At 35.0% G+C, this 10997-nt stretch overlaps 1 protein-coding gene across 1 annotated transcript in view; it reads left to right on the forward strand.

The window, feature by feature from the left end:
* SI (sucrase-isomaltase) overlaps positions 1–10997 on the forward strand; it is a 101140-nt gene that overhangs the window by 58650 nt on the left and 31493 nt on the right. The window contains exons 27-31 of the mRNA XM_027876017.1: positions 4479–4647; positions 5946–6042; positions 6157–6269; positions 6376–6501; positions 10780–10908. Coding sequence (XP_027731818.1) covers positions 4479–4647; positions 5946–6042; positions 6157–6269; positions 6376–6501; positions 10780–10908 — 634 coding nt within the window. The remainder of the gene's footprint in view (positions 1–4478; positions 4648–5945; positions 6043–6156; positions 6270–6375; positions 6502–10779; positions 10909–10997) is intronic.

The following is a 10997-nucleotide window of genomic DNA, read 5'->3' on the forward strand; positions in this document are numbered from 1 at the left end:
AGCTTAGGTAAGTGCAGAAAGGAAATGAATAGCCCACAATGAGCTAAACTAGCAGTGTTCTACAGTGAGTGGTGTATCTACCTTGAAATAATGAAGATTTGAGTTCAAATCCACTTCTGTTGCTTACTAGGCTAAATGATCTTGGGCAAGTAATAACTTCTCTGAACTTCAGTTTTCTCATCTATAAAATGGGTGTAATAAAGACTCATATTCCTTACCTTTCAGGGTTAAGTGGAACTCAAATGAGATTATTTATATAATCAGTTGTGTAATAAATAATTTGTGTAAATTTTTAAGTGCTCTATAAAATGTCAGGCATTATTATGAGCATACAGTCTTGTAGTGAATAATAATAGCCTGTGATATTTTAGTAGACCCCATTCTTTTGGGAGAACTACAGACAGTCTTTAGGAAATCTTATGATACAGTTGCTTAGATTTTCATTCACATTTTTGGTGACGTTGATTTCCTTGCAAAATGTCAGCACCTGCCTACTAATCAAGTTGAAAACCGAAAGATTAGACACATATCCAGAGGGATTATTTCTGGGCCTATCAGCCATTAGAATTTAGATTATTTTAAACCTCCCGGATTAAGAATGCTGATAGATCCGTTGAAATTGGAACTGATATACAGTGACTAAATGCCAGTGATGAAGAGCAACCAAAGCCTAAAACAGAGACCAAAATCGTATCCCTGCGTCAGAACAAGAAGCATTCAAAGGATTCTTATTTTTAGAGGATAGTTCATATAGAATAAGAAAATAGCTCAGAGGTCATTTTGTCCAACCCTCATTTTAAAAATGGGGAATCAGAAGGCCATGCAGGTTAAGCAGTCTTCCTAAAGCTATGTAGGTAGAGGGTGACAGAGCTAGGGTTCAAATAAAGACCTTTGACTCCAGAGTCAATAGTCTTTCCACTAAACAAAATGATCATTTGCACAGGGATGAAGTAGTATTACCGGTTTTTTTTGGTGTGTGTATACACATACATGTAAACATATTTACACGCACATGTAATGTGCATGTATATATATAGTGTTATTAATGTTGTGAATCGTAATGGAAATAATTGTAAACATTTTTAAGGTGAATGCTTTTAGTTACATCCTAAAGGATGATTTATGCATTTTAAACCTAGTCCTACTATGTATCAGCAGCTGGAAACTGAGCAGAGCATAAAATTTATGAATACAAATACAAAAGAAATTATATCTGTATAATCTGAATCCTTTAGAAATTATTATTTTGGCTCAGAAGTAGGCAAACCAAATGCAGATCTTCTGAAAAGACAGTTCAATAGTATAGACCAAAAAGAGATTAATTGATATCATCACAAAAGGACCAATGGAATTGTTCACTTCATCCTTGACACACTTTTTCTTCTTATGTAAGAGGAATGTTCTGTACTCAACACATCTGCTACATTGAACTTTTTTATGATATTCACATATGAGAAGCAATAGATGTGAGCAAAGTGAATAAAAAGAAATATATAAATATACATATACATGTGTTTATATATGTTTCAATTTTATTTATAATTTGCTATATTTGTTATATTAGTCACTTTTCTCTGTGTCACTATAGATTAAAATATGTTGAAATTTTCATCTTGAAAAAATTCCTTGGCTTCTTCCTTATTGCTATCACTTTTTTTCCCTCTGATTTATGTGTCAGACTGGAATGCTGTAAGGTATTAGCAGAAGGATCATGAGCTCAAAGGAATCTGAAGGGGGAGAGAGAGAACGAAAAGGAGGGACAATAAGTAGAGGAAGAAAAGGATGAAGAGGCAAGAGTGGAAAATGAGAAACATGGGGGAAAAAAGGAGAAAATGATATGAAAAGTATAATGAATAACATTATATGCTCCTAATATTAATGAACAAATATTTTCCGGTGAAAATAATAAGTTTTGGAGTTCTGTAAAAGCCATGTGATAATAAACTCACCAACTGCGTGTGTAAAGTACATATTGTGGATCATAACGGAAAGAATTTCAGCGATTTATTTCTAAGCCATCATTATAGATTAAAGAACATTCTGTGAAAGACATTTCACAAAACTTCGAGACCAGAAAATGTTTAATTTGTTGCAAAAAATGTCTGATACTTTAGTGGCTTCCTCATCTTAGTCAACACTAGATTCATCATTGGATCCTCATACCAACAGCCTAAAAGATCAAAGTTATCTACAATAAATGCATTCTGATTTTCTCCAGAAACACAGATTGGTATGAAAACAAAATGAGCCTCTCAGAAAGACGTGCACTGTGCTGCCATTTTGACAAGGGTACAGTCAATAGGTCCTCATTTCCTTTTATCTCTCTTTCCTTTCGGATCTAGGGATATGGACCAATAATATTTGCCTTAAAAAATCATAGCGGTGATGGAAGAGGTCTAGAGTTATGATTTCTTTTACATGGGAGATTCCTCATGTGAAAATTGTCTCTATTGTTGTTTTGTTCAGTTGTGTCAGTCATGTCCGACTCGTCACAACTCTATTTGGGGTTTTCTTGGCAAAGATACTGGAGTGGTTTACAATTGCCATCTTCAACTCATTTTACAAATGAGGAAGCTGAGGGAAATGGGGTTAAGTGGCTTGCCCAGGTCACATAGCTAGTAAGTGTCTAAGGTCAGATTTTAATTCATGTCTTCCTGATTCCAGACCCAGCACTCTAACCACTGCTCCACTTAGCTGCCTTTTACCTATAAGTTGTAGTCAGAGAGTTGCCTGGGCCACTGAAAAGTAAGATGACTTATCCAAAGCCATTCAGTCAGTGAGTATAAAATGTATAATCTAAACACAGATCCTCCTGACTTCAAGGCAGGCTCGCCACCTACTGTGCCACACTGTTTTGAGTACTTCAAGTAGTGGAACTAGGTGGGGTAATGCAGAGGTTTTTAACACATGTCCTGCAACACTTCTGGGTCAAGCTTGAAATGTAATTGGGAAATATTTAACAATATAAATACAATAAAAGATAGGCAACATCATATTTTAAAACCAAGTCAATATGTAGTCCTCAGGAATCCTTAAGTGTGGTTTCGAGCTAGTCATTTCTATTTGGATTCATCAATACTGATATAGTGGACAATAGTCTGGATCTGGAGTCAGGAAGACCTGAGTTCAAATCCAGACTCAAACACTTACTAGCTGTTTGGCCCTGAGCAGGTCATTTAATCACTGTCTGACTCAGTTTCTTCATTTGTCAAATGGGGATGATAATAGCACCTACTTCCCAGGGTGCTTGTGAGGATCAAATGAGTTAACATTAGTAAGAACTTTGCAGATCTTAAAACACTATGTGAAATTCTTGCTATTATTAAATAAATACATCATATTCCAAAATTTCAAAGATTTCTAATCTCATCAGCATGGATTCATTCCTTTCTGATATAGAGCATGATGTAGAACATTTACCACTTAGGAGATGGTCAAGAGTTATTCTGACCAAAATCTCCATCACCCTTGGCCAACCTGCCTGATCATTATCTCCAGAATTAACAACCTGGTCCTCAAATAAACCCAAGGGCCTGAACTCAAAACTTTTCCATCTTGGCAAATGTTATGATAGCTTTTGCTATTTTAGCGTGTTGACTGACTTCGACTGACTGATTTGAACTCAAATATTCCAATTCTTAGCCAGTATGACTGACTGGCTGACTAGACAGATAGATGAATAGACAGATGCATGGATAGATGGATAGATGAATAGTTGGATGGATGAGCTTTAAAAAATACCGAGTCATCATTGTGAAAGATGGAAAGAGCACTGTCTCTGAAGTCAGAACACCTGGGTTCAATTCCGGCCTCTGACGTTTACTGTCTTTGTGACCTTGGGAAAGTCCCTCTGCGTCTGTAGGCCTCATTTCCTTCAGGTGTAAAATAATGGGGTTTGACCTTGATGGTATCTGAGGTTCCTTCTAGATGTATGATTCTATGAGGTATCAGAGCATGTCTTTAGTGGAGATATAATTAAGCTTCATTTAGCAATAACTTCATTTTAAGAATATCTATTTTCATTTTATATTCTGAGTCACCATATTAATTCTCTTTTATATTGAAAAGTACTTTGGATACTTTGTTATTTAATCCTCACTTCGCCTGATCTAGGTAATTAGATTAAAAGAAGAATTTCTAATTTGAATCTCGTTTCAGTTCAAATAATGTCATAAAGATTAAATTATCTTCTAAAGATGCCCTCCAAAAGCAGATATTTGGAGAGGTTTTTTTTTTTTTCAATTTGTCTCTACCTTTGTAGAGCCTAGTACAAATATATGTAAGGTGCTATGCTATAACTGAGTATGGGGAGAATTAACTATATAAGTATCCAAAGTGCTATTTATATAAAATAGTATTGATATGCTAATCATAATGTTGATTTGGAATTACTATGCTTGATGGATTTTGTAGGAAGTGTACTTATTACTAAGAATAGTTATACTAAGAATCTTATATTTGTTGTTGTTGTCATTTAGTTGGGATTCTCAGGTGCCTGGATTTGCTTTTCATGACCAGTTCATTCAGATATCAACTCGGTTGCCATCAGAATTCATCTATGGATTTGGGGAAGCTGAACATACTGCATTTAAGCGGGATCTGAACTGGCATACTTGGGGAATGTTCACCAGAGACCAACCTCCAGGTGTAAGTGACTTGGTTTTCCTTCTGGTCCCACAGAGGGCCTCCCAAGCTATGGCTGCTTCTTTAATGAAAGTAGTGCATTTGCAACAATTGCCATTCCTCAAGTGAATATAATTCTTTCTTCTAATATACTTGAAGTATTTTTCAAAAAGCAATCATACCCCAGAACCCCAGAATAGGGACTTTTAATACACAAAAATTTGTATGTGCATATATGTAGATGTATAGAGAAAATTTGTTTTTTAAATTCATGATAGACTATAATCTGTCTGTGCTAATGATGCTAATGTCCAACATAAGTGTTTCTGAGTCACACACATGTAGGGGGTTTAGCTGCTACATTGGGTTACCTTGTTTTTTTCTTGAATTAACTTTTAAATTAAATAATTAAAATAGGAGTGCTTTACTTAGGGTCTATGCATTTTTCTTTAATATTGTAATAACTTTTCTTTGTTTCTTTTGAAATCCAATATATTTTAATTTACACATAAAAAACATGCTTCTGAGAAGGCTTGCATAACTTTTCCAGACTGCCAGTAGTATCTATGACATACGTTCAAAAGGTCGTGAACCCTATATCAAAAACAATTATTGACATTATGTCTTGGTAGGACATTAACTGACTAATCACTTTTATGGGGAATTCGAATATTTTGATGCTTTTTTGTCCTATTGAGATGACAGGTTCAGATTTGCTTTTTTTTTTTTTTTCTAAAAGAGTAAATGCTTCTTCTGTCCTACAGATATTTCACATTAGTGAAATACCAGAACAAAAGCTTGGAATGGAACTCAATAACTTTCCTTCTTACTTGAGAGCTCTAAAGCAGAAGCAGTTTTAAAACATGGACAATGCATCCTTAAAACGATTTTCTTAGGGGAACCTAATTGTTTCCTTCTACTAAAACATGCAGCTTGGTGGGCTAGTGGATAGATTGTTGGACTTGAAATCAGAAAGTCATGAGCTCAAATGCTACCTCAGCCATTTGTAACCCTGGGAGAATCACTTAAACTTTCTCAGTCTTAGTTTCTTATAAGAATGAATAGAATACATAGAATAATAGCCCCTATTTCACAAAGTTTTTTGTAGGCATCATATGAGGTAACGCATGAAGGACTTTGCATACCTTAAAGTGCTATATAATTGCTAGCTTTTATTATTATATGAAGAATGGGTCCATTTAACTCATAGTGCTCACTGATCCTTTAATTGCACAGCCAAATTCCCAGCCTTCATCACACCAACCCCTTGAAACACAGAACACTCTCTCCAAAACAATCAGATATGCTATTTTGTTTTTCAGTATAAACTCAATTCTTATGGCTTTCATCCCTATCACATGGTTATGGAAAATGAAGGCAATGCTCATGGAGTTCTTCTGCTCAACAGTAATGGAATGGGTAAATATATGTAAAAGTATATGGCTATATATTTTTTTCTAAAGTGATTTTGCTCCCTAAGATTTCCAATTAAGGTGACAATTTGTAAGTTATGAATATGTAATTTCATTCCAGATGTGACATTCCAGCCAACCCCTGCCCTGACTTACCGCACGATTGGTGGGATCTTGGACTTCTACATGTTTTTGGGTCCAACTCCTGAAGGGGCAACTAAGCAATACCATGAAGTAGGATTGGTTTCATATCTTCCTTCAATGATCTAAAAAGGCTTTTTTGTCCATGGCTCCTTTGGACCATAAAGCAAAAACCATGCCTTTCCTTGCTTTTGTTTAGTTCATTGGCCATCCCGTTATGCCGCCTTACTGGGCTATGGGATTCCAGCTGTGCCGTTATGGATACCGAAACACCTCTGAAATTGTTGAACTCTACGAACAGATGGTGAATGCCACAATCCCTTATGTAAGTATATCAATTAGCAAAGGTAAGTTTGTTATTTAAAGTCATATGAAAACATCTTAGCATTATAAATCTAAAAACTGAAGAAACCTCAGAATCTATCTTGTTCAAGCAACTCATTTTAAGGTTTAGGAAACTGAGACCCAAGGAAGTTAGGTGACTTACCCAAGGTTCTTTGACTCCAAAGCCAGTATTCTTTGCATTGTACCATACTCCCTCTCTACCACTCTCCCATTTGCATTAAATAATGAAACAAATAAATGAATACTGGTGAGGTTGCATGTTGACCACAGTATTCGAGAGGTGTTTTCCATAGATACTGCCAGTAGGTTGAAAAGGCAAATTGTTGAAACATATCTTTGGTGGATTCATAACAAGGAAAATGCTAACTTCATTTTCTAGTTTTCTACAATCCAACTAACATTAGAAGAGTGGCCCTGTTCCCAATCCCATGGAATGGTTAGGGAATTCTGCATATGAGCATATCTATGAATGTTCTATTGTATTTCTTGATGGTCTTTAAGAAATCATCATATTTACCCAAAGGGAGATCATTATGTCAATTGTCCTTTTGCTTCATACAGACAAGTAGCAAAGCTTCAAAGCAGGGAGTTCTGTCATCTACCAATTCTAGCATGGCAATTTTGTCTCTCTAGAGTGAAACATAAAATTTGGCTCTAGGACATTATCATATGAGATTACATACTCTCTAAGCTCAGGAATTTCTATATTCTCTAGTACCTAGTGCTACAAATGCTCACTGAATCTAGTTCTCAGTTAGTACATGACTTCATTGATTTCCCTCAGTGGGATAGCCTTGTGAATTAAAGAGTCAGAGATCCCGAGTTCAAATCCTGCATCTTCTAGTTATTGTCCATGACTCTTTGAGCAAACCTGGATACACTTAGATCAGCCAATGATTAACTACCATATCATTTTTAGCGTCAGTCAAATGGAAGCGGTAACAAGGACAAAATTAACAATCTAATATTGAGAGGCTACATGGTATTGTGAAAAGGGTATTGGGATTTAATGTGGGAAAATCTGAGCTAAATAACTTACTAACTGTGAGATGGAGCAAATTAGATGAAGTAGTAGATAGAATGGTGGGTTTGGAGTCAGGGACATATGAGTTCAAATTTTCTTTTGGAAATTTTTTTGCAATACTTGGGCAAGACCTTTAACCTTTTTCAGCCTCAATTTCCTTATCTGTAAAATGGGAATAATAATAGCACCTATATCACAAAGTTGTTGTGAAGATCAAAAGAGATAAGATATGTAAAATGTATTTTAATCTGAAAACACTATATAAATATTAACTGGTAGCACCATCTAACAGGCATTTATGGACCACTTTAATTTGCAAAGTAATATATATATTATCTCATTAGAATCTCATGACTACCTAGTCACGGTTAGATTCTATAGGCTATATAAATACATATATGTGTATAGGCAAGTTTAGATATGTATATATATACATACTATATATGTATAGATGCATCTATAGGTACATGCACACACATATGTTCATATATATGTTATTATATTGCATATGTGCATATATGTATCTATCTATATCTATCTTAGATCAATACCTGTGCTTCAACTTCTGGTTATAGGGAATTGCTTGTGGCATTGGTCAGTCAGTCAATAAGCGTTTATTAAATGCCTAGCGTGTGTCGGTCACTGTACTAAATGCTGGGGATACAAAGCAAGGTAAAATATGCTCCTTGCCCTCAAGCTCGTAATCCAATGGGTAAGACAACATGCAGACAACAACAACTATGTACAAACATGTTATATATAGGAGGAACAAGAAATACTCAATCAAGGAAAGGCACTAGAATTAAGAGGGATTAGAAAGATTCCTGCAGGAAGTGAAATTTTAGCTGGGATTTGAAGGACATAAAATATTCAGGAGGCAGGGTTGAGGAGAGAGAACATTCTAGGCAAAAGGCAAAGCCAGTGTAAATGACCAGAAAAAACAAACAAACAAACAAACAAGCAAGTGGGAGGTTAGATAGCTTACCAGTACGGGTCAAAAGTGAGACAGTACGAGACTTTCTAACTCCAGAATTGAGATTTTAACCACTACAGCGCATTGCCTTTAAACCATAATTATCCCAGTTTTATAGATGAAAAAATTGATGCTCCAAGTGGCTTAGTCACTTGTCCATGGTCACACAGTAAGATTTGAACCTAGACTTACTAATGCACATCTCAGCACTTTATTCATCTCACTGCACTGCGATCAAAATAGCAAGTTTCTCTTGAAGGTTCATGGCAGAAGTTATCAAACTGTCTATACTCTTTGACCCAGCAATATGACTACTAGGTCTACTTCCAAAGATAACTAGGGAAAAAGGAAAAGAACCTATATGTTCTAAAATGTTAAAAGCAGCTCTCTTTGTGGTGACAAAGATTTGGAAATTCTAGGGATGCCTGCCAAATGGGGAATAGTTGAATAAGTTGTGATATGTGATACTGATGGAATACTATTGTGCTATAAGAAATGATGAGCTCATTGATTGTAGAAAAAACATGGATAGACTTGCACTAAATCAAGAGAGAAATGAGCAGAATCAAGAGAATGTTGTATACGGTAATAGCAATATTGTTTTAAGAACAACTTGGAGTGACTCAGTAATTATGACTATTATAAATGTCCAAATTAACTACAAAGGACACATAAAGGAAGATGCTACCTGCATCCAGAGAAAGAATTGATAAATAAAAATATACGTAGAATGATTTTACATACATTCACACACACACACTCACATACACATACATATATGTGTCTACTGGTAGCCATTTCTAGGATGGGAGGGGGGAAGAAAGAAAAAAAACAAAAAAACAAAGTTACATGATAACTTTATTATATATTTAAAAGGAATAGCAAGTTGTACATAATAGATTTTCCATTTCATAGACAATCATCTTTTTTTTTATTCTACCATGTTTTGGAAATGTTTGTGTTATTTCATAAAATAAAAAAAAAAAGAACTGAGCACAGTTGTTCCAGGAATATATTAGGTGCTTAATAAATATGTGTTGGATGATCACAAAAAAAGGAAAGTTTGCAAATATCTTCCCTCACAATTAAAATATGTAATAATTTCACTGAATCTAATGAGGTTTGCTTATCAGTAAAATGGAGATAATTTCATTTATACTACTTATCTGAAACAGTTGTGAGGAAAATAGTTTTTAGATTAAAATTTAAATTAATATTAAAGTTCTATGCCTACATGATTTAATGAAAATCATCAATTTGCTATAATTTCGTTCATAGTCCATGTATCACTTAGAGTACTTAAGAGTAACACGGCAAGAAGAAATCCGAAAGAAAAAAAAATTCATTAATTGAGTTCCTGTTTTCAGTTCCTTTGGGAAGGACAATCATTTTCAGCATAAATGAATGCATTATCTCTTGCTGACAGTCAGGAATAGTGACAAATTTAGGATGCAAACTCAAACAAACTGATTAGAGGAGACAATCAAAGAATATCAGTGAATATGGTAATGATTTTTCCCTTTCAAAAATGTCATGTAACGTTACATTACTCTGTATTTCTTTGTTTTCTGGGGAGATAAATGGGAAAACCTATTAACCCAGAATATAGAAAGTAGCTATTTTAACTCTTATTCTACATGGACTCATGACAAAAAAACTTAAAAACACCCTCAGACTTCTTGCCACACCGTCAACATCTTTTTACCTTCTCTCCCCATTAGAATGTGTGCTCTTTGAAGACAGTCACCGTGTTTTTACCTTTCTTTATATCCCTCACACTTAACACAGTGCCTGGAACATAGTCAACTTTTGATAAATGCTTATTAACTGATATGACTGACATCTACCCTTTTGATCTTTTGTGGAAAGTGAAAAATAGAATGTACCCATTTTGTGAGTTTTGGCCCCAAGTTACTGGCCTGAGTTAGAAAGATGATGAAACTCAATTGAGGTAAATTAGTTGTTTCCAGACTTGGACCCTTTTTTTCTTTACCCATGTCCTCAAAGGTGCAAACAATGCATGTCTTAGGGTTAAAGAGATGAGGACAATGAGTTTTGGACTGTTGTTTTGTGAATTTGACATTGCTGATAGCATGACCACATATATCACTGAATGTTTCAACATGTCTGTGTATTTCCTCCTATCTTTGAATGCTGAATACATTTAGCCCAACCTTTGGTTAGCAATGACCGCTATCATTGGTAGTAGCTTTCATTCTTTGAGATTCTTCCTTTACTGTTATGATTCTTGTATATTGCAGGATGTACAGTACACAGACATTGACTACATGGAGCGGCAACTTGATTTTACCCTTGGTGAAAATTTCGAGGGTCTCCCACAGTTTGTTGACAGAATACGAAAAGATGGAATGAGATACATTATTATTCTGGTCAGATTTTGTCTCTTTTTTCATGATTGAATTTCATTCTTATCTCTTTATTTTTCTTTTCTTTTTTCCACCTCGAGTAAAAGAAAACA

Source organism: Vombatus ursinus, unplaced genomic scaffold (genome assembly GCF_900497805.2).
Source record: "Vombatus ursinus unplaced genomic scaffold, bare-nosed wombat genome assembly UNPS02014810.1, whole genome shotgun sequence".
NCBI classification, from domain to species: domain Eukaryota; kingdom Metazoa; phylum Chordata; class Mammalia; order Diprotodontia; family Vombatidae; genus Vombatus; species Vombatus ursinus.